The sequence below is a fragment of the Heloderma suspectum genome, chromosome 4 (genome assembly GCF_057233095.1).
Source record: "Heloderma suspectum isolate Gila_16-S chromosome 4, 16-S_ref, whole genome shotgun sequence".
Taxonomy (NCBI): domain Eukaryota; kingdom Metazoa; phylum Chordata; class Lepidosauria; order Squamata; family Helodermatidae; genus Heloderma; species Heloderma suspectum.
In genome coordinates, this window is record NC_139461.1 from 312,049,692 (window position 1) to 312,073,698 (window position 24,007).

Consider the following 24,007-nt stretch of genomic DNA (forward strand, 5'->3'; position numbering starts at 1 on the left):
CCCTGGCTGCCTACAGGAGACCTCTGAGACTGAGGTGCCCCAGCCACAGATTACTTGAGGGGAGGATGCTGTACAGCCTTCCCAACCTGGTGACCTCCAGATGTGTTGGACTGCAACTCCCATCATTCCTAGCCAGCATGGCCGATGGCTGGGAATTATAGGAGTTGCAGTCCAACACATCTGGAGGGCACCAGGTTGGGGGAGGCTGGCATACACTGTCCCATTCAAGTTGCATGTTCTTGCTTTGGGGCTTCTAACATATCTCTAAATGTCAATCTGTTTTAGTTCTACCTGCACAACCACCTCTCCTTCATCCTTTACTACCACAGAGAGGATGTGGAAGAGAACCAGGAGCCGACCTACAGGGTGGTTCGCTTTGAAGTCATTCCACAGAGCATTAAGCTTTCTGGTAAGAGGCATTATGCACTGCCTGAATGCTCAGCAAAGCATGTTCTCTGTGTATCTCTGGGGGGGACCAGGCTCTCTTGGTTCCGTTATGGATCAGGGAATATGGAACCTTCCCCATTCTATGAGTGTGTGTTTCACGGAGGAGCTGTGGGGAGAAGGAAGCAGCTCTTGCTTGATCCCCTGGCTTCTCTCTCTACAGGGGCCCTTGACATCCTCTGGCTAATCTCAGGGGAGGGCTCATAGCTTGGGGCTATGCATTCAAAAGGCCCCAGCTTCAGTCCCAGGTAGCAGGACTGGAAAAACATCTGTCTGAGACCCTGGAGAGTTGCGGCCAGTTGCTACAGAGCAGCCTTCCCCAACCTGGTGCACACCAGATGTGCTGGACTACAATGGTTTTAGACAACTACTGCCCAGTTGCAAATACCCCCTTTTTTAGGGAAGGTTCTGGAGAGGGTCGTGGTGGAACAACTGCAGGCACTCTTGGAGGATACTGGTTATGTAGACCCATTTCCATCTGGGTTTCATCCTGGTTATGGGACTGAATCAGCCTTGGTTGCCCTTTATTGAAAGAGGGACAGGGGCAGTGCAACCCTGTTAATTATGCTTGATCTCTCATTGGCTTTTGATACCACTGAGCATGGTATCCTCCTGGATTGACTCTGTGGGAGGGGTATTGGAGGCACTGTGTTACAGTGGTTCTGGTCCTACTTGCTGGACTGATTTCAGAGAGTAACACTGGGTGATGTTGGCCCCTTGGCAGTTGAGCTATGGGGTTTCACAGGATACCATCCTGACCCCAATGTTATTTAACATCTATATGGAGCGGTCATTACGGGATTTGGAGCCAAGTGCCATCAATATGCTGATGACACACAGCTCTGTCTCCCTGTGACAACTGAAGAGGCTGTTGAAGTACTGGACCAGTGCCTGAACTCAGTAATGGGATGGATGAGGGCCAATGAACTGATATTGAGTCCTGGCAGGACAGAAGCCCTGTGGGTGAGTGGTTCCTGAGTCTGGGAGATAGGCTCATTGCCTATTCTGGATGGGGTTGCACTCTGTCTGAAAAATCAGGTCCGTAGTTTGGGGGTACTGCGAGATCCATCATTGTTGCTAGAAGCCAAAGTGTCCATGGTGACTCAGAGTGCCTTTTACCAGCTTTGGCTGGTTTGTCAACTACGGCCTCTCCTGGAAAGGGATTGCTTGGCCACAGTGATACAGGAGCTAGTAACCTCAAGCCTGGATTACTGCAATGCGCTCTATGTGGGGCTGCCCTTAAGGCTGCTCCGGAAGCTGGAGCTAGTGCAGAACACAGCAGCTTGGCTGTGGTCAGGAGCTGTCCCTTTCCATCAAGTAACGCCTTCGCTGAGGGGACTGCACTTGGCTGCCTATTTGCTACCGGGCCAGGTTTAAAGTTTTAGTAGTAGTGTACAAAGCCCTAACCCCTTCATGGATCACTGCCTTGTTGTGGTGAAGGGGCTTGCGTAACTCAGTGGAGTCATAAGCTATGCCGTGCAGGGCCACCCAAGACGGACAGGTCATGGCGGAGAGTTCACTCAAAATGTGGTCCACTGGAGAAGGAAATGGCAACCCACTCCAGTATTCTTGCCAAGAAAACCCCATGAAACGTGTCACAAGGCTAAAAGATATGACGCCGGAAGATGAGCCCCTCAGGTCGGAATTATTTATTTATTCCCCAATAAATATACTACTGGGGAAGAGCAGAGGGAATTTCCAAGTAGTGCCAGAAAGAGTGAAGCGGCTGGGTCAAAGCTGAAAGGACACTCAGCTGTGGATGTGTCTGGTGGTGAAAAGAAAGTCCCATGCTGTAAAGAACAATATTGTTTAGGAACCTAGAATTCCTAAAGATCAATGAATCAAGGTAAGCTGGAGGTGGTCAAACATGAGATGGCAAGATTGAACATTGACATCTTGGGAATCGGTGAACTAAAATGGACAAGCGTGGGCGAATTTAATTCAGGTGACCATTATATCTACTACTGTGGGCAAGAATCCCATAGAAGACATGGAGTAGCACTCATAGTCAACAAAAGGGTGGGAAAAGCAGTGCTGGGGTACAATCTCAAAAACGATAGAATGATCTCACTACGAATCCAAGGCAAACCATTCAACATCACAGTAATTCAAGTCTGTGCCCCAGCCACTGAGGCCGAAGAAGCGGAGGTTGATTGGTTCTATGAAGCCCTACAACACCTTCTAGAACTAACACCAAAAAACGATGTCCTCTTCATCATAGGGGATTGGAATGCTAAAGTAGGAAGTCAAGAAACAACCAGGGTAACAGGCAAGCATGGCCTTGGTGTACAAAATGAAGCAGGACAAAGGCTAATACAGTTTTGCCAAGAGAACACGCTGATCATAGCAAACACTCTTTTTCAACAGCACAAGAGACGACTCTACACGTGGACATCACCAGATGGTCAATATCGAAATCAGATTGATTATGTACTTTGCAGCCAAAGATGGAGAAGCTGCAGTCAGTCAGTGCAAGACCTGGAGCTGACTGTGGCTCAGGTAATGAGCTGCTTCTTGCAAAATTTCAGCTTAAACTGAAGAACGTAGGGAAAACCACTAAACCATTCAGGTATGACCTAAATCATATCCCTTATGAATATACAGTGGAGGTGAGGAATAGATTTAAGGGATTAGACCTGATAGACAGAGTGCCTGAGGAACTATGGACAGAGGTCCATAACATTGTTCAGGAGGCAGCAACTCAATCCATCCCAAAGAAAAAGAAATGCAAGAAAGCCAAGTGGCTGTCTGAGGAGGCTTTACAAGTAGCTAAGGAAAGAAGGGAAGCGAAAAGCAAGGGAGAAAGGGGAAGATATATCCAACTGAATGCAGAGTTCCAGAGAATAGCAAGGAGAGACAAGAAGGCCTTCTTAAATGAACAATGCAAAGAAATCGAGGAAAACAGTAGAATGGGAAAGACTAGAGATCTTTTCAAGAAAATCGGAGATCTCAAGGGAACGTTTTGTGCAAAGAGGGGAATGATAAAGGACAAAGAAGGCAGGGACCTAGCGGAAGCAGAGGAGATTAGAAGAGGTGGAAAGAATACAAAGAAGAACTATACAGGGAAGATCTTAATGTCCCTGATAGCCATGATAGTGCGTTCACTGAACTTGAGCCGGACATCCTAAAGAATGAAGTCAAGTGGGCCTTAGGAAGCATTACTAACAACAAAGCTAGGGGAGATGATAATATTCCAGCTGAGCTATTTAAAATCCTAAAAGATGATGCTGTTAAAGTGCTGCACTCAATATGCCAACGAATTTGGAACACTCAACAGTGGCCACAAGATTAGAAAAGATCAGTTTACATTCCAATTCCAAAAAAGGGCAATGCCAAAGAATGTTCAAACTACCGCACAATTGCGCTCATTTCACATGCCAGGAAGGTTATGCTCAAAATCCTACAAGCTAGGCTTCAGCAGTATGTGAACTGAGAACTACCAGAAATACAAGTGGGGTTTCGAAGAGGGAGAGGAACTAGAGATCAAATCGCCAACATTTGCTGGATCATGGAGAAAGCAAGAGAATTCCAGAAAAACGTCTATTTCTGCTTCATTGACTACGCTAAAGCCTTTGATTGTGTGGATCACAATAAACTCTGGCAAATTCTGGAAGAGATGGGATTACCAGACCACCTTACCTGTATCCTGAGAAACCTGTGCGAGGGTCATGAAGCAACAGTAAGAACCGGACATGGAACAACCAATTGGTTCAAAATTGGGAAAGGAGTACGACAAGGCTGTATATTGTCGCCCTGCTTATTTAACTTATATGCAGAGTACATCATGAGAAACGCCGGGTTGGATGAATCACAGGTCGGAATTAAGATTGCCAGGAGAATTATCAACAACCTCAGATACGCAGACGATACCACCCTAATGGCAGAAAGCGAAGAGGATCTCAAGAGCCTCTTGTTGAGGGTGAAAGAGGAGAGTGCAAAAGCTAGTCTGAAACTCAACATCAAAAAAACTAAGATCATGGCATGTGGCCCCATCACTTCCTGGCATATAGAAGGGGAAGAAATGGAAGTAGTGACAGATTTTATTTTCTTGGTCTCCAAGATCACCACAGACGGTGACTGCAGCCATGAAATTAAAAGACGCTTGCTCCTTGGGAGGAAAGCTATGGCAAACCTAGACAGCATAGTAAGAAGCAGAGATATTACCTTGCTGACAAAGGTTTGTATAATCAAAGCTGTGGTTTTCCTAGTAGTAACGTATGGCTGTGAGAGCTGGGCTATAAGGAAGGCTGAGTGCCGAAGAATGGATGCTTTCGAACTGTGGTGCTGGAGAAGACTCTTACTTGTCCCCTGGACTGCAAGGAGGTCAATTCAGTCAATCCTAAAGGAAATCAACCCTGAGTGCTCATTGGAAGGAAATATACTGAAGCTGAAGCTCCAATATTTTGTCCACCTAATGCGAAGAGAAAACTCCCTGGAAAAGACCCTGATGCTGGGAAAGATCGAAGGCAAAAGGAGACGGGGACGGCAGAGGATGAGATGGCTGGATAGCATCACCGATGCAATGAATATGGACTTGAGCACGCTCCAGGAGAGAGCTCAGGACAGGAAGGCCTGGCGTGCTATGGTCCGTGGGGTCATGAAGAGTCAGACACGACTTAACAACTGAACAGCAACAACAACAAAGCCCTAAACAACCTGGGACCTGGATACCTGAGAGAGCGCTTTGTCCCTTACCAACGTGCCCAGCCACTGAGGTAATTGTAGGGCTTGCTGCTGGTGGTTCCACATGAATCCATGGCCCAGTTGGAGGCCACCAGGAGAAGAGCTTTCAGCATAGTGGCCCCCTTTCTTTGGAATTCCCTGCCCCTGGAGGTCAGGCAGGCGCCAACACTGTGTTGTTTCTAGCACTTCCTGAAAGCAGCCTTGTTCTAGGAGGCATTCCTTAATTGACCAGTTACGGTTTTTACTGGCATTGTGTTTTTAAACAAGTATAATTTTAACGTGTTTTAATCTTTTTATTCTTTTACTATTTTATTTTTTTTAGTTCAGTGCTCTCAAACCTGCTCCAGATATGGAGCGGTATATAAATATTGTAAATAAATTAATAATAAATTCCCAAGATGCCCCAGCCAGCCCTACTGGGGCATCCTAGGAGTTGTAGTCCAGTGTATATCTGGAGGGCACCAGGTTGGAGAAGGCTGTTGTAGAGAATACTGGGCTAGATGGACCAAAGATCTGATTCAGCATAAGGCAGTGTACATGTTACTGCCCCCCACAGCAGTACTGAGAAGGTATGAACACGGGGACTATAGGAAGGCCCAGTGGGCAGTGCATCTAGAGGATCGCCATGCGAGACTGGTGGGGTGAGGGAACTTCAAACTTGCATGGCGCCTGGGCCTGTGGAATCGGGGCACTCAGCAGAAGTATGTTGGGCTCTTCTGATGTGAGCATTTGCTCTCTAGATCTGAAAACCGATGAAAAGGGTACATGTGTTTTGCCCGAAGCTGCCAGCTCAGCCCCTCAGGAGATAGATCCCACAAAGGAAAACAAGCTGCTCTTCACCTACTCTGTGCTCTGGAAGGTGAGAGATTGGGCTGGGGTGTGGGGGAGGGGAGTCGCTGTCTGGCCAGGGAGGGAGGGTCATGGAGTGGTAAGTGGTGATAGAGGGAAGATGGCCAAGGGCTGGGAAGCATAACCAAGAGAAGGATGAGAGCCAGTGGATCCAGAGGGTGGCAGAAGTTCAAGTCCCGCATCAGCCATATTTAAGGGAGCCCTTTTCTCCCATGTATGTATTTAAAACTAAATAACTCCTCACCATAATTTGAGCTTCACTGAACAAATCTTGCTTCAGGTACCAACTTTGTCTGAAGGAAGATTAACCTCCTCTAGGAGTGGAGCTTTTTCAGTGGTGGCACCCATGTGGCCAAATTCCCGCCCAAGGGAAATCTTCCATGCCGTACTCCATTACAACTGTGGGGGAATCAGTTACAATGTTTCTGGTACACCAAGGTTTTGGATTGCCCTTATTCAGTATTCAAGTAGACTGCTGCTAGGCTGGGAGATGTATTTTGTGCTGTATTTCTTTCAAACTCTTATACCTTGGTTTCAGTCAAATGATTCTCAAGGTGGCTTTCAGCAGACTGAAATAAAACAAAACAAAACAATACCATTTCCCCCCCCACCCACTCCAAACACACACATTCATGCAACTCGGCAGCCTTCAGGCATTGGTCAATGGATGGGGTCAGATGGAGTGTGCAATCCCCAGGGTAACAGGCAGTTGGAGTGAGTGTTTTTTCTGGCAGGCAAACCAAGAGTAGAAACCAAGAGTAGAAAGGGAAGGAAAGGTTCCTCCTGTGCAAGCACTGGGTTATTACTGATCCCTAGAGGGACGCTGCTTGCGCTGGCGTTTTCATGGCAGACTGTAGCAGGGTGGTTTGCCATTGCCTTCCCCAGTCGTGACTACCTTTCCCCCAGCAAGCTGGGTACTCATTTTACCGACCTCGGGAGGATGGAAGGCTGAGTCAACCTGAGCCGGCTACCCGAGACCCGGCTTCCGCTGGGATTGAACTCAGGTTGTGGGGAGAGTTGCAGTACTGCCGCCTACCACTCTGCGCCACACGAGGCTCTAAGAGTAGAAAAACAATGGGGTAAACCAGGGACAATATTTATTATCATCCAGTGCATTTTGGACCCAGTAGTCCATCAAGGAAAACTAAAATTAATATGGAAATAAGTTTTTAATTAAACTTAAGCATACATATATAAAAACTTCATAAGCTGTATCGGTTTATAAAAATATATAACCATAATTTCTAAAATGAAAAAATACAATAATTTTATGCTATCAAGACAATTATATTTTATGTTGTACACCACATTGAGGGCCTTTGCTGAAAAGCAGTTCATAAATAAAGGATTGCTGGGTAAGTCAATCTTACCTCTCAGCCTCAGTTTTCCATCTCTAGCATGGGAATAATAGTGAAGTTCCTCAGTGCATGGCAATCAGTCAACTAAATGGGCTAATCTCCTGCAGGAAAGTGACATCAAATGGGCTTCCCGTTGGGACACTTACCTCACAATGAGTGATGTGCAGATACATTGGTTCTCCATCATTAATTCCGTCGTGGTTGTCTTCTTCCTTTCAGGTGAGAGAGAAGCCTGTGTGTGTGTGTGTGTGTGTGTGTGTGTGTGTGTGTGTGTGTAGCTGCTACATGGTAGGATTGGGGACCTTGCACATAAGTAGCATGTTATACCATATATGCCTGAATGAGTAACAAATCTGAAATAATCTAGTAGCTGACCTGGATTCAAATCCTAGCTTTGTTACCTAGCTTTGGACAACTTACTGATGCTTGCTCTCAGCATCCTGTTCACAAACAGAATGACGTTTATAAACAGGTTGGTAATGTAATGAGCCGGACCACTTCAGACTATAGGTGGATCACTTTTGATGCACCCTAACATTAAAAAAATGCTCTGCCAATAGAAAATGGGAACATAGGGCTAACTTTTCTAGCCCATCCCTTGCCCTACTTGTCTGGTTTCCCCTTTTCAGGGTTAATGTGCTCCTTAATGCTCCCCCTTAATTCAGGGGATCATTAAAAAATGCAATACCCAGTAGCGCATTGCACTTCATCACCTCATAGTCTTGTATGTGTAGACCAGGACTCTGAAAGGCTGTGAAGAAGGTATGCAAGGATTGTAAACTGATTGTAAATATATGCTCTGATATCCATGGCACCTTGGCTGGTGGCTTTTTAAAGTCTGTTTCCCCTGCTAGTGGCTTGTGTGCTCAAGTGCATTTATCCATGTTTGAAGCTCCTGTTGCTTGAAGGTATTGCTGTGCCTCAGCCTTGCTGGCTATAAATAGGGTTAAGTTTTATAGGGCTGATCCATGCATGGCTTGTCCAGACAGAGCACGTTGCCATTTCAGGAGTCAGAGGGGAGGAGTCACAGACCGTGTTGAATGCTATAGATGATAATTTCCTCAAGACATCTGTATGTCAATTAAGTGGGGCTATATGTGAAGTGTGCCAAAGGCGCACACGTCTCTGTCATTTTACCCCTTTTGGGAAGCAGAGAGGAAGACACATGCTCCCAACTCAGGCAGGAAAGGAACGGGAACACTCTAGTGGGCAGAGGAAGAAGTGCAAAAAACTAGGGAAGTAAGACAAGTAATACAGGCTCAGTAAACAACCCGTGTGGGAATGCCCATCATATATGGCACAATGGTGTAATTTGCTATAATAATAGAATACAACAGAGGAATATACAAAATATTTCAGAGAATCCACACATAGGAGTCCCAGCATTGTTCAGTGGGTGCCTGACCTGTGGTGTTAACTTTAGTGTGGTAATTATGAAGTATAGAGGGAAACAATTGGGGCAAATGATCTTTAAAATACACAAGGCTTGGCGGGGGTGGGGGGTGCACGCACGCACACGATATAATGCTGACTATTTCCAAGGTCAGGTCTTTGGATCTTTTTATGAACGTTGCTTTCCTTACTGAAAATGTTGCTGCCTCCACCCTGCCATCCAACAGGGCAGCCCGACAGATGTGCATCTCCTGCCTATAGCAGGCTTGCAAACAATTGCATAGCGAAGGATTTGATGCCATGTGTCCCTAACAGCTATGTACACCTCTCCGCAAGGGCTGCCCTGTTGAAGGAGCAGGCCTGAAATGCACACCAGCCCATTGTTGTCATCCTTGGCCAGGTTTGCTCAAGGGAAAGCCTAGTGTAAAAGTCCTCAACTTGGACCAAGCCAGTGAAGATTTTCCCCTCGTTTGAGAATGTGCTGATGTAGCAAGCAGTTGCTGCTTCCTAATAACATCATGGCTGGTACCAGTGACCTAATGAATTCTTGCCAGGAGGAAATGTTGTATTGGAGACAGTTACATGTAGGAGGGACCATAGCTCACCAGCGCAGCATGTGCCGTACATGCAGATGGACCCAGCTTTAATCCCTGAGATCTCAGGTGTTGAAGCTAGGGGAGACATCTGCTGGAGGCTTTGGCGAGCCACGGCCAGTCAGAATGGACATGACTGAGTTAGATGGACAAATACTCTGCGTGTATAAGGCAGCTGTGTATGTGCCGCTGACCTTGAGGCGGTCCCACCCCCAGGAAGAGTATAATATCACTGGTGAGGAAATTAAATGGCTTGTGCTGAGGTGGAGGCCCACGTGCCTAGGCAAGTGGCGAGTCCCTGTGCTTTTGGTGGGCATCCGGATGCTAATGCAGAAAGCACAAGGAAGTGAATACCTTGGCTGCCAAGGTATTCTTGGCCATGTGGGACTGAAAGTGCAGTGTGGTGTAGTGGTCAGAGTGTTAGACTGGGACTTAGGAGATCCAGGTTCTAGCCCCCACTTGTCCATGAATCTCACTGGGGGACTTTGGACTAGCCACTGATTCTCAGCCTCACAGGGTTGTTAAAATGGAGAAGAGGAGAACTGTGTAAGCTGCCTTGGGCTCCTTGCAAGAGGGGGAAAGGGCAGGATATAAATGAAATAATAATTAACTGATCCTCCCCCACCCCCAGTGGCACTACCTGTGAACAAGGGTGAAGTTGTGGGTATTTGTGGATTGAAGGCTGGATGCCAATCCATCTCCCCCACCCCCTCCTTTCACAACTGCTGCATATGCATGCGTGGTGGGTGGACACTTCTGTGCTCAGCAGGATGGGTTGGAATTGGCTCATTCCAGGGTTTCTGCTTTTCAGGTATTCTCAGCATGATCATTATCCGGACGCTTCGGAAGGATATTGCCAACTACAACAAGGAAGATGACATTGTAGGTGATGCATGACAGGAAGCGGGGGGAGGATCTTTCCCTGGCTTCTGATGGTGTTTCCAGAGTCTCCATTTGGCGGGGGGAGGCAGCCAATAAAACTACTTATGCACATCAGGAGAGCCCTGAAGCTGGATGTTCAACATCCTGTTTCCCATAGGAAGAGAGGGGAGAGCCCCTGGTGTGCAGGGTGGGGAGTGCTGTGTGTGTTTCACTCCATCTTGTACACACCCCTCTTCGTAGGCCCAATACCAGTCCTGCCATGTCTTGGGTTTCCCCTGCAGGAAGATACCATGGAGGAGTCGGGGTGGAAGCTGGTGCATGGCGATGTCTTCAGGCCCCCTCGGTATCCCATGATCCTCAGCTCCCTGTTGGGCTCCGGAATCCAGCTCTTCTGCATGATCCTGATTGTTATTTGTGAGTAAAATTACCTGGAGCAGGCTTCCTCAACCTGGTGCCCTCCAGGTGTGTTGGACTGCAATTCCCAGCCAGCATGGCTATGCTGGCTGGGAATGATGGGAGTTGCAGTCCAACACACCTGAAGGGCACCAGGTTGGGGAAGCTTCGTCTGAGTGTTCTTGTATGTGAAGTGCAGATGGGGAGACGGGTCAGACTGGTTGAGTGCTACCTTCTGTTGAACCAGCTGGTTCCTCCGCGGTCTGGACTTCATGGGTTGATCAGTGTGGCTTTATCTTCAGAGTTCTCCATGCCCTTGTCTTTGTCCTGTTTTCTCTCTGCCCTTGTATCCTAATACTTTCCCACCCATGACTTTCCCTCCGCCAGCCCCTCTACTGTCCAAAGATCTCCTGCACCCTCAAAAGACCCCCTTTTCTTATTTCCCTGTAAGCGTGGAATGGCCTTCCAGAACACCTGTGTGACACCGCCTCTCTTACTTCCTTCAGATCCCTCTTCCAGACCCTTTGGCGCAGTCTCCTAGCTTCCATGCCCTACTGAAAGCCTAAGCAGGCGGAAGTGAAACGTCTGCATGTTGCCTCCCTGTTTACCCCTGCATCCACGTTCCTCCACTTCCTAGGTTGTTTCTCCTGTGTCAGATTTTAGACTGTAAGCTCTGCGGGGCAGAAACCTGTCTTACTGTATTTGGCAAAGCGCCATGCACACTGGTGGTACTACATAAATAATGGTCCTGCTTCGTGAATGGAGTTAGACTAGATGGCTCTTTCCACCATCTCCGTGGTTTTAGGATGATGGCTTAGAAGCGTGTTGTGGGAAGAAGAGAGTGCCACAGTTCTGACAGGTCTGGGTGAAACTCCGGTGCATCTGGTCTTGTTTTTTGACAGTTCGCAAAGGGCAAGAGATGGTGTCCTGCTCTCACCAGGCCTTGGGAAGGAGGCAGAGATGAAGCACTCCTGAAACTCCCTTGACATCCACTACTCTAAGTGCAGCAGTGCAGGGATTCCTCTCATCCTGATTTTTCTCCACTCAGCCCTATACCACAAGCCTCTTCTATCTATTTCCTTCCTCTGGAAATTGTCCCTAGCCTTCAGCTTCCGTTGCCAGGCATATCTGCTGGTGTCTGGTTCCATCAGCTTCCTTTGGGCTCTAGTGCCCAGGGGCAGCTCTCTTCCTTGTGCCACCTTTTAAGCCCCCCATCTCCATCCTGTGAAGTGACACCTTCTGTGTTACAGGGAGTTGTGAAGACAGTATCTGGTGCAGTGGTGGGCAAGTGAGTTACATGAATATTTTGAAAAGTGAGCCCCTGTGTGTGCAAGCACTTTGAATTGTAGCTAGTTTGGAGGACAAACTCGGCCCATGTCCACCCATTTGTGTTTTGTGGCCTAGTGGTTTTAGAGTGGTGGCCTTTGGTGTTCTCTTATCCTTCCTGTCTTGTCTTGCAGTTGTGGCCATGCTGGGGATGCTGTCTCCTTCTAGCCGGGGTGCCCTGATGACCACTGCCTGCTTCCTCTTCATGTTCATGGGGTAGGTGTGGCTGCAACCTTGTGTCCAACAGGCCTGTACCTGACAGGTGATGGGAGGTAACCCTCTGCTTTTTTCCCTCCTTGCCCTGCCCTAGGGTTTTTGGCGGTTTCTCCGCTGGCCGGTTATATCGGACACTGAAAGGCCATCGGTGGAAAAAAGGTGCTTTCTGCGTAAGTGATCCTGCTGCCGGGGGGTGGGTGGGCGGGAGTCCAAGGGAGTTGGCAACTCCCTGTTCAAGGAGCGTCCAAGGGAGTTGGGAACGCCCATGGGTATGGCCAGAGTCAAACTTCAGGGAGCCTCGTTTTGTCCTGATGATGCTACTGCAGTAGCAAGTTTTTTTCTAAAAGGAGCTGAGTGGCGGTCAGAAGTAGCCCTGACATAATTAGGGGGAAAAGAATTGCTGGCTCGGTATTAACAAGAGAACCTATCGAGTATCGGAGAAATCAGATGTAGCCATTTGTGCAAACGAAGTGGCTTTGCAGATGTCTGTTCTGCTTCTGGTTTGTAATGGTTTCAGCTTTTTCTCCACAGCATCCAGGGCACGAGGCAAACTGAGGTGGTGTTACGATGCTGATGCTTAGCGTTTTAAAATTGTCACCATGTTGCAGAGAGGTGTGTGTGTGTACTGAGACAGAGCGAGAGACATTGGCTAAGTCATAGCAGGAGTGAAAACTGAACAGGGGATTTCCTGATTCATATTGCACCAGCTCCCACAAAGGTTCTCGGGCTGCTGAACTTTGCTGAAGTGGTACCAAACCAGAGATTCCCTGCAGCCCTACCTGTGTCCTCTGCTGCTGATTCTCCTTCCCCAGGCAGGGCACCATTCAGTCCAGGTTGCTTTCTTCCTTGCAGACAGCCACCCTGTACCCAGGCGTCGTCTTTGGGATATGCTTCATCCTGAACTGCTTCATCTGGGGCAAACACTCATCAGGAGCGGTGTGTATCTTCCTGTCTCCTCCTCTTCTCCTTGCTCTCTGTGCAAATGCCTCTCTAGGTCTACTCTTACCTACCTCTTGTATTCATGGCTTTCTTTTGTGTCTTTGTATATATTTCTGTCCTGATACACAACAAACGTTGACTATTCTTTTCAGCTGGCTGGCCATTTGTTTCAGTGTCCCTCATAAACACACAATGCATTAATTTTGTCATTGTGGCAATATCAATATCCCACATTCTATAAAAGCGTTCTGAGAATGGAGGAGAGTTTTCCCCACCACCACCATCACTCGTACTGCTGGGATGTCATTTCTGTATGTATTAAAAAGACCTTTACCAACAATTTCTAAATTCAAGTTATCAATAACATTCTGTAAATACCCAAACAGGACACATTTTTTATCATTAGGAATTGCATACCATGTAATTTGCCTGTATGATCTTCCATGTATGCTTTCTGCCAGGCCAGTTCTCAGCGCTAGAATAGCTGCCTCCTCTCTCTCTCTCTCTCTTTCTGATTCTCTCTTTCTCTGATCATGATGCCTTCAAATCCCTCCTTAAAACCCTGCCTTTTGCATACCCTTTTCGAGATCTCCCTCACTTTTTTGCCCTTCCACAGTTTAATTATTTGATCCTTATTTGTGCTATTGTTGTTGGTTTTTTAATAAAGTTGTTCTTTTGTCTTGGCCACCTTAATTAGATTTTATTGAGCTTTTCAATAAGCAGAAAGCAGGAATATCCCTTAACCTCTCCCTCCCCCCTACACACGTTTCTTCCATGCAATGGGTCACCCTGAGGTATTGAGCTTGGATGTATTGAGCCTTTGGTATTGAGCCTTTGGGTGGAGCAGGGGCTACTACATTGTGAAATACCGAGCGCTGCATGCTCTGTCTCTGCCGTAATGTCAACCAACAGTAGCACCTTTTGTGAACCTTTCATGCAGATGTGCTGGAGGTGGAGTGGGGCGGGGCACAGGCACAGAGGTGCTCCAGGACAGCTCCTTTTGCCAGGTCCAGCTCAACTTGGTGTGGAGCTTTGGCTGGCCAGCTGTTCTGAGGGTTGGGCTACTGTTTGCAGGTCCCATTCCCCACCATGGTGGCTCTCCTCTGCATGTGGTTTGGCATCTCCTTACCCCTGGTCTACCTGGGCTACTACTTCGGATTTCTCAAGCAGCCGTACGACAATCCTGTGCGGACCAATCAGATTCCAAGGCAGATCCCGGAGCAGAGGTGGTACATGAACAGATTTGTTGGGTGAGTGGCCAGGAAAGCCTTTCCCAGTCCGACTGAGCCAAATCGCTGTGGGGGGGCCTCTGGGGGACCATGAGCGCATTGCTGCAAAAAGGCTTGGGGAGAGTCCTGGCTCCTTCCCTGTCCTCCAGGCTCTTCTGCCAGTCTCTTCCACAGCCAGTTCAGGCACGGAGGGGAGCAGGAGTGCTGCATTGCCGCTTCTGACTGGGTTTGGCATGAAGTCCAGCCGAGCCACCCAGAATTGGATGGCTCCCTTTGAGTCCTTTTGGAAGGACTGTTGTTCAGTTGCTGGAAGGGAGGTTTTCTAGCAGGGGTGGAATGTTCTGCCTCTTTGGACTACTTGTATTGTCAAACTGCTACCACCAGCAACTGAACCACCCACAGCTGGAGCTAGTAGCCATGGTCCCTGAATAGAATAGCAGTTGCTGGGGGAGACAAAAAGCAGCATGGAGCAATTGCCTTCATGCCCTGCTTATGGGCTTCCCTGGAGGCATCTGTCTCGCTGTTGTCAGAAATGGATGCTGATCTGGATGAACTTTGATCTGACCCATGTTCATAGTTAGAGAGCCCCAGGTATTCTTGCAGTATTTTAGGCTACAGACATGAATGGGCAGTCATTGGTTTGAAATGTAACCCTTCAACATGCTTGCATAGTAACCGCTTTTGCTCTCTCTGCTCCTTAGGATTCTAATGGCTGGGATTCTACCTTTTGGAGCCATGTTCATTGAACTTTTCTTCATCTTCAGTGTAAGCACCATTGCCACCCTCTTCCTTTCTGAAGTGGGGATCCCAGCCAGCTGCTGCTGTATGCGTTTTAAGGAGCAGTGTTGGGGGCGGGATGGGGAGAAGGTGCTACCAGGACAAGAATCTGGGCATGAGATGGAAGATGGTGGTAACCACTTCTTTCCCAGTCCTTGGGTAGACTCCAACTACAGCTCTACTTAGAGTAGACCCATTGAAATGAATGGGGCTTGTCATGACTAACTTAAGTCCCATTCATTTCAGTGGGTCTACTCTAAGTAGGGCTTTAGTTGTGTAGCAGCCATATCAGGGGTCAGACTAAGTAGCCTCATGCAGTCTCATGCTTCATGTTCTTGCTGAGCTCTTTCTCCCTTGAATATATTGTTGTAAGCTGACGAGACACAGGAATTCCTTGTCTTGTCAAAGGTCATACAATTGTATATCTTGTTCTCTGCTGTTCTCTTCTGTTCTCTCCTTATCATGGCTACCCTATAACCCAGTTCTTGTATTATAAACAATGGTGCTAGGAGAAGAAATGTTGAGGATTGCAACCCCACGCGGGAGGGGGAGGAGGAGCCGTTTCATATGTGTCACAATGTCTATAACAACAATGTGCTGATGTATTTCGGGGCTTCTGGCTCTTTGGAAAAGATTCCAGCCTTAAGCCCGCGCATTAAATAAAGAATCTCTTTTTCCTTCACTCCGTGGTCTCTCTGACTCTGGGTTCTGCAACATAAATGGTGCCGTGACTCGGATGTGGCAGGCTCTGAGCCAGACAGGTGGCATTTGCCTGCTCTTGATCGCCGCACCGGGAAGACGAGCTCGGCGCATGCCTCCCTTTCTTGGCGCCACCGACCTTTTTGTCGAGTGAATGGGAGAAAGCCTGCCCCGGGATCGCCCAAACGGCAGCGAGCAGCAAGAGAACCTTGGGAAGCGGAGGAAGGAACTTGAGCCCTGCCTGTATCGCAGCTGCAATTGAGTTGAAACCCACATTGGAAGCCTTCAGGAGAAAGGCAAGTATATGGGAAAAAGAGGGCCCCACCTTTAGGGAGAAAGGCCACTGGGCAGAAAAAAAGAGGGCCCCGCCTTATGAAGAAGGTCAGTGTTGGTGGTATACGTATACAAAAAGAACCTACTCCTTGCGGGTAGAAGGGGGGCCTGATCACACCCCCGAGTGGGCGCCAGTATCCAGCACGCCAGTACTCGGTAGGAAGCTGGGGAAGCTGCTTTCCGCTCTGGTAAAAAGTGGGAAAAGTGGGTGGCAGAGACATATGGATGCAGTGGAGAGATTGATGATCGTGTGAGTGGCTACTGCGGTTTCTGATGCATGCCGTTGACCGTCCGGGTGCCCAGGCCAGTAGCAAAGTGCGTGGTGTGTAAAATCCTCTTGTGTCGGCCAGTGAGACCCCTTACTCACTGACCAATTCCCATTCCCTAATTGTGTCTGTCTTCAGTTTAGGAGGGAGGCTATGGGTGGTGGGGGAAGCAAACCTTGCACCCCCTTGGGATGTATGCTAGCAAATTTTAAGAAAGGTTTCAGTGGAGATTATGGGGACCCCCCCATGAATCCTCAACGGTTGCAGACTTTGTGTGAAATAGAGTGGCCGTCTTTTGGTGTAGGATGGCCTACTAAAGGCTCTTTAGAGCCCAGCAAAATCAGCCGTGTATATGCCATTGTGGTTGGGAGACCTGGGCACCCCGACCAATTTCCCTACATAAACTCATGAGATTCCATAGTCCGCGCTTCTCCTCCATGGCTAAAGAAATGCCTAGAATCCCAGGCAAAAGGTTTGGTGCTCAGAAAAGAAAAATTGGCCAAAAAGAAATTACAACCAGTGTTAGAAGCCCCATGTGAAGATCTGGTAGAGCTAACGGCGTTTCCACCTGCTTATGCCCTGCTTCCACCACGGGCCCATGTTACTGTAAGACCGCCCCGTCGAGATCCAGATCCTGTGGCTCCTGAGCCCCTGCCATCCCCCCTAGAGGCATTGCCCCTCGCTTTGACTTAGAACTGTCGCCATCAGTTTCAAGCCCCACCGGCAGTAATTCGCCGATTTCAGCTACGGTCCTCAACTCCCAGATATTGTCTGCCAAGACTTTCATCTCTATGGGATCGGGAGGTTCCCCTCTTACACCTCAATCAGCATTAATAAAAGAAACTGAAGAATTGAAGTGTTGGGCAGAAGATTTAATAAAATCGGCAGTAACCCTTAAAAAGATGTGTTCTCACAAAAAAGAGGAGGCAAGCTCGTCTACTGCTCAAGACTTGCACCCCCTTGAGATGTATGTCAAACAAAGAAGGAAAAAGGTTTTTTAAAAAAGATTCAGAATAGAGAGAGAAAACAGCAAAAAGCTCAAGGTTGAGCTGAGAGAAAAAAAAGAACAAGATCTGAGGCTGTTAATTAGAAAAATGTTGCAGGACAGTCTGGCTTTTAACAAAAGCGTGAGAGTGTAAGGCCGAAGAAGTAGCTGTTAGCCTAGCGCGCCGAGAGAGGGGGGGCAGGAAAATTGCCCACAACGTTCTGAGTTGTGCAACATCATCACCTCGCCTAATTGAGATGAAATCCCTAAGAAATGGAAACTGAAAATGAAGATCCAGAAGATGAAGGCAAAATAGAAAATAAAGGTGAAGAATCAGCCCCCAGAGCACAGGCTAGACCCCTCTTCGAGTGAAAAGTGTGCCATAAGACTGTCCCAAAGCAGAATGAAGCGGAGAGACCATGATGAAGATCTCTGTCAAGGTAGCCGTGTTTAGCTTTGAACTGTGTTAAAATTGCATAGAGCCTGTAGCTACTGACCATCGGCTATATGATTTCTGAAGAGCGTAACCATTAAGCTTTTGCCGTGGGATTCCCTGCAATGAAGAAATCTCACTGATTCGAGTGTCCAGTGTTACACTGCCTAAGAGTGTGTGCTGAAGAGACCGAGAAACCAGACAGCATGTTCCTGGCCAAGCCAAAATCACGCTACTACCATGCTCCTAAAAGCTGCAATAAACTGTGTAAGCTGGGAGACCCAACCTGATTGAGAAGAAAAGAAGATACTGGAGCAACTGTCTTAAAAAACAACGAGATCTGTGTAGCTGGCTGGCTGACGCTGTCAGTGATGTTACAACTTTAAATTAAGACTGTTTTCCTGTTTGAGACCCCAGCGAAGAAAGCTGACCCGAGTTATTTGTTGCCCCTGCCAAAGCAAAGATTTAGCTGCCCTGCACCTCATCGTGTCCTGTTTTGAGCTTGGGATTTACAAATACAAACACACTGAGAAGCTTGCCTTTGAAGTCCTGCAAATCACCCCACCGCCTCCCCGAAGATTAATGGCTGCCTGAAAAATGCAAGTATAAGGCGATGCCCATCACCCCCCAGCGTCCTGAGTTTCAGCACTCAGTGTTTCAGTGCTTTCGTGTACCAGGTTAAAAGGAAAAAAAAGAGTAAGTTTTTAAAATGTCTGTGAGAACCTGACAGAAGTAGAATAAAATTTACAGAGGAGTTGCCCAAGTTAAAGCGTCACGGCTAGAGAGCTGAGCTGTGCCGCTCTGTTTAGACAGAGGCCTTGCTAAAAAGTTAAAGGCCCTTGTCTGTCAGAAGGGGTGTAGGGCCACACTTTCCCTTTTTAAACTGATGCAAAAGTGGAGAGCCTTTGCTGGAAACATCTCATCTTCATTGCCCAGAGCCTTCTCTGTTTGCCTCCATCATCATCTGGGCTTTTTAGAGACACTCTGCACATGGACTAAAATTTTAAATTGTCAAAGACTTGCCATGGACAGTGCTGTGAAGCTTTAGATAAACTTGAACTCTCATCGCTGTGGACCGTGTGTCTGTGTTTGTAGTCAGCTCAGTGTACAGCAGACTGAGTTTGATCTATGACTTTTAGATTTCCTTCTGCCAGAACTCATGCAGCATAGAGTTGCCGATGCAAAAATGGTGACCTAGAACTCTTTGCGTGTGTGGGTATGCCCGTCCCTTGATTTTAATGGGCCCTGAGCTTTCAGCCAGAAGAGCAGTATGATTGCTGGATCTGCTCCATCATGCCTTACCATGCAAAAAGTGTTTTCCATTCATTGTATTAAATTGCAGAAGAAGTTTGTTGTGTATATTTTATGATTTCTTAAATATCATAAAATATATGTGATATTTGCAGATTAGTGTTAGTTGCAACTCCAAATAATACTAAGTGTGGTTCCCAATGGATGACAAGGAGAAAAGACAAAGTCAAGTAAAGAAAGACAGAAGCAAGTAGAAAAGAAGGAATAAAGAAAATAGAAGACAGATAGAGAAGAGAAAAAAAAGAAAGAAAGAAGAGGCAAGAGGGGGAAAAAAAACATTTGTAGAAAAGAAGCGTGGCCATAGTTGCCCCCAGGGTAAATTAAAAGCAGCTGATTGTGCCTGGAGCTTATTACCTGGGGTAAAGTAGCCACAATAATGTGATAGTTCTTTAAAATAAAGAAAATGTAACTAGAAAGAGAGAAAGAGCCTATCCCAAATGTGTGTCACTGAGACTAGTGTAAGGCAAAAAGGTTTAAGTAAGTGAGTTTAACTTAAAAAAGACAAATAAAGAGACAAGGCTGGTGCATGGAGCAGAAAGTTTTATGTAAAAAGTTTGAAACATGATCTGCAATACAGGCAGATCAGCAAAGAAGAAGAAAGCAAAAAAAGAGAAAAATTTGTCTTCCCATACTAATGAATAAAAGTGTTATCAATCACTTTGAGAAGCGAAGTTGTTTACAGGAAGCTGTGCCTGAGAACCAAACACTTCTAGCCTATGCTGAAAATGCTTGCTAGTGTTGTGTTGCCTCATGGGTAACATGTATGGTATAAAACCCATTTAGCCCAATAGCTCGTAGTTCAGAGAAGCTGTCTGATCCAACCATTAAGTACGTCTGTGTGCTGTAAGTTACCCAATAAAGTCTCCTTGTAAGTAAACCCCCCCCCCCCCGCTGGAATCCCAAAACACAAGTGGGGCTAGAGCGCCTCACCCAGTATCAAACCCTGCTGTTAAAAGCCATGAAAGCAGGTATGAAGAAGTCAGTTAATATGACCAAAGTGTCTAAAGTGCTGCAAGGTGCCACCGAGGCCCCAGAGCGTACTTGGAGCGTCTTTCAAATGCCTATCGCCAGTACACCCCCCTCGACCCAGAGGCCCAAGAAGACATGGACGAGAGAAAAAAAGAAGAAGACCCGGCAGAGGCAGAAGATTCTTAAAAAAGAACCAGTGTGCCCAGTGTGGACAAAATGGACATTAGTGGCATAAATGCCCAAATAAAATAAATCAAATACAAAAGAGAAAACCAAAGGAGCCAGAATGGGCGAAGAGGGAGACAGCTTGAGAGGGGCCGTGACATTGACTGTGAGGGGCCGTGACATTGACTTCATAATTGACACTAGAGCGGCATCAAGAGCAAGCAAACGTTAGCCTTAAACAAGAAGTCCAAACACTGAGCGAAGTTCTTCAAGCCCAGCGTCGCTTTGTCTTAAAAAATAAGCCATTCCCATCACAGAAGTTCATCCTTTCCAACCAAGAGTTAAAGTATGAGTTAAAGAGAGAAAAATAACCCTTTGAGTCCCAGATGGAGAAGACTAAAAACTGTCATACTTTCCACTGCCACAGCTATGAAAGCAGCTGAAGTTAAACCCTGGATACATTAGACACGAGTCAAGAGAGCGAGAGGGGGAGAGTAGACTGTAAACAGAAATCCTGAAAATCCTTTAAAAATCATTCTGAAAAAGCAGTAAGAAGACTCAGGCTAGACCTTACTGTGGACACACCGGGAGACTGTCTCCCTGCGTATGGTCAGACCTGCAACTGGAAAATTAAAGAAGGGGACTAGACCCTACTGCAGCTTGCCAGGTGAATAGCTGCCCAGCGTACGGTCAGATCCCAAAGAAGATCAAACATGCGTGTTGTAGTGTTAGTAGTGTTGCATTGTGTTTCCTTAATAAGGTGCAAAAAGGGGGGTCTGCCCCTGGAAGGAGAAGTTTGTCCCAGTGATTTGCTGATAATTACTGGCTTCACCTGGCTAACATCACGCGAGTAAAACATTTTTGTTTGCCAAGAGATATACCTGTAAACAGGCTTATTAGCTCTTGCCTAATACCTGTCTGTAGACATCCTGGGAAAATTAAAAAAGATACCACGTTAAGAGTTTATAGTGTAAGTTTAACTTATTCCCAAAATGCTAATTGGGGCGTGGTTGCAAAGATCCTACCCCCTACAGAGTTCACTCTACGCACCCCCATCGTTGCTGAAACAAATGCTACGTGTGCACGAATGCTTAATTGTCAAAAATTTTCCAGAAAATATAAAGCTATCCCTGGCCCCCTTCCACTGTAATAAAATTCAAAACATATCTTTTAATGATGCCCACATACTTTTGCCTCATGGATGGTTTTAGACATGTAGTTCCCGCACTTGGTCATTCATTCCTGCCAACTTGTCTAATAACCACCCATGTTGCCTCAGCCGCCAATTGAACTGGTGTCAGTTCTTCCCCTGTGGCCCGAAAAAATCCGTCGACGGCAGCCTCGAGCACTCCAACTAACTAAAAATTGTAATAGTCATGTGCAGTTATATTCTGACTCAGAAAAATTGGCCTTAGCAATGTCACTGGTTAGGGTTCCAGGTTTAGCCTTGGCTAATGGTCTGGAGATCAACCGGTTAGCTTGCAGCTTAGCCAAAAGCATAAATGCCACCTCACGAGCATTGTCATTGTTAAATAAAGAGTTGCGTGATCTAAGAGGTGCAGTTCTAGAAAACAGAGCTGGTATAGATTACCTCTTCCTTCTTCATCATTTAAGTTGTGAGACACACCAAAAGCTCTGTTGTTTTAACTTAACTGATAATGGCAATGCTGTAGATGAACAGATCAACAAGCTGCACAATATAGTAGCTAACAAAACAATAAGACAAAAACAATTAGCTCAATTAGTTAACCCCTTGGCTTCCAGATCTTAGCTGGCTTGAAGCATTGTTCATCCTAATTCTACCAGTGTTGTTCATAAAAGTTCTGTTATGTCTCTGCGTTCCGTGTCTTATGCGCTGTTTAACCAATCTGTTTTATGTCTCAGCTAGTAAAACTGCTGCCCTCTACACTCTAATAGCCCAACAAGAGGCTAAGTAATATGTATGTCACAAAAAGCTTTGTATAGTTATCAGAAATGCTATAATTGTAATGAAATTATGCATTTAAGGGGGGAATGTAGCAGCCATATCGGGGGTCAGGCTAAGTAGCCTCATGCAGTCTCATGCTTCATGTTCTTGCTGAGCTCTTTCTCCCTTGAATATATTGTTGTAAGCTGACGAGACACAGGAATTCCTTGTCTTGTCAAAGGTCATACAATTGTATATCTTGTTCTCTGCTGTTCTCTTCTGTTCTCTCCTTATCATGGCTACCCTATAACCCAGTTCTTGTATTTTAAACAATGGTGCTAGGAGAAGAAATGTTGAGGACTGCAACCCCACGCGGGAGGGGGAGGAGGAGCCGTTTCATATGTGTCACAATGTCTATAAAAACAATGTGCTGATGTATTTCGGGGCTTCTGGCTCTTTGGAAAAGATTCCAGCCTTAAGCCCGCACGTTAAATAAAGAATCTCTTTTTCCTTCACTCCGTGGTCTCTCTGACTCTGGGTTCTGCAACAGTTGGATTCTACCCTTTACTCCCTCCAATGGACTGATGAAGGCTTACAGGCTTTGTTTGTCAGGCTCTTGGTCAAATGTGGCCCAGTAGCATCTTCCTGCATTGGCTACAGCCACTCCAAAGCATGGAGCTGTAAGATGTGGCTCATTCTGATGATGCAGATGGTTTCTATAACTATCTTGTCTTGGGAAATGCCTTTGGAGAAGTTACTGGTATGGCGAGTGGAGGTTCCTTTCATCAGATTTTGTGTGTGGGGGTGGGGGGAGATCCCGGATCATTTTCCTGTTTCTGCTTCCTCAGGCTGTTTGGGAGCCAGTGTGGTCCAGTGTAATAGAAAATTAAACTTGGTTCTAGGAGACCTGATTGGGGCCAGCTTGACTACACGAGCATCCCAAGTGGTCCCCTGGGGCAGCAACGAGCCTAGGGGTATTGGTGAAGGGCCATATATCTGGTCTAGAGATGTGAAATTTCCAGAAATATTGAAACTATGGGGACATTTTTTCCTTTTTCTTTTTTTTTAAAAAAACACACTGAAATTTGGGGCGGGGGGAATGAAAAATATGTAATACTTATTTTTAGCATTCTTTACAGATCACTGGTTAGGAACATAATGTATTACTTGGTTTGCTCATACAAGTAGGTTTTGTCTAATTACATTTACATGTATTGTTTATTCAGACAATTACAAATTTGCTAATTGAACTTCTAAGTGTGTTTAATTTTTGTTACAAAAGGAGCCTGCTGGACTCTAAGAAATCTAGTATCTCTTAGTATTTGGCAGTTTATGACAAACAGGTAAAAGATAAAAGTTGAAAATGGAAGAAATTGTCAGCATTACAGTAAAACAAAGAAGTGATTTTGTATTCTGAACTTGCCAGGCCACGGTTCCCTTGATTCTTTGCATAAAGCCATGATGGTTAAAATGGAGTAACCTGGATAGAAGTTAATGGTGTGTCTCTGCCTGATGAGCCTCCTGTTCCTCAAGAGCTATCCCATCATGTTCATGCCTCCTTTTTGTGAGTTTCTCTCTCTCTCTCTCTCTCTCTGGGATACAGGCAATCTGGGAGAATCAGTTCTACTACCTCTTTGGCTTCCTCTTCTTGGTATTCATCATCCTCGTTGTATCCTGTTCCCAGATCAGCATTGTCATGGTGTACTTCCAGCTCTGTGCCGAGGTAAGACAACAGGTGCATCTTAGGGAGAGTTGGGGGGCGGGGCATGGGAATGGAACCCAGGTACACAGTGTGCTCAGCTTTGTGACATGGAGATGAGGGTTCCTTGTCTTGTAGAATTAGGTATCTAGGTTGTGGT

The 24,007-nt window shown here is 46.5% G+C and overlaps 1 protein-coding gene across 3 annotated transcripts in view; it reads left to right on the forward strand.

Moving 5' to 3' along the window:
• TM9SF4 (transmembrane 9 superfamily member 4) overlaps positions 1-24,007 on the forward strand; it is a 42,337-nt gene that overhangs the window by 13,262 nt on the left and 5,068 nt on the right. For all 3 annotated transcript variants that reach the window (XM_084854558.1, XM_084854559.1, XM_084854560.1), the window contains exons 6-16: positions 286-409; positions 5,868-5,986; positions 7,442-7,553; positions 10,131-10,201; positions 10,483-10,615; positions 12,055-12,136; positions 12,231-12,306; positions 12,989-13,072; positions 14,150-14,325; positions 15,006-15,069; positions 23,752-23,871. In XM_084854558.1, coding sequence (XP_084710684.1) covers positions 286-409; positions 5,868-5,986; positions 7,442-7,553; positions 10,131-10,201; positions 10,483-10,615; positions 12,055-12,136; positions 12,231-12,306; positions 12,989-13,072; positions 14,150-14,325; positions 15,006-15,069; positions 23,752-23,871 — 1,161 coding nt within the window. The remainder of the gene's footprint in view (positions 1-285; positions 410-5,867; positions 5,987-7,441; positions 7,554-10,130; positions 10,202-10,482; positions 10,616-12,054; positions 12,137-12,230; positions 12,307-12,988; positions 13,073-14,149; positions 14,326-15,005; positions 15,070-23,751; positions 23,872-24,007) is intronic.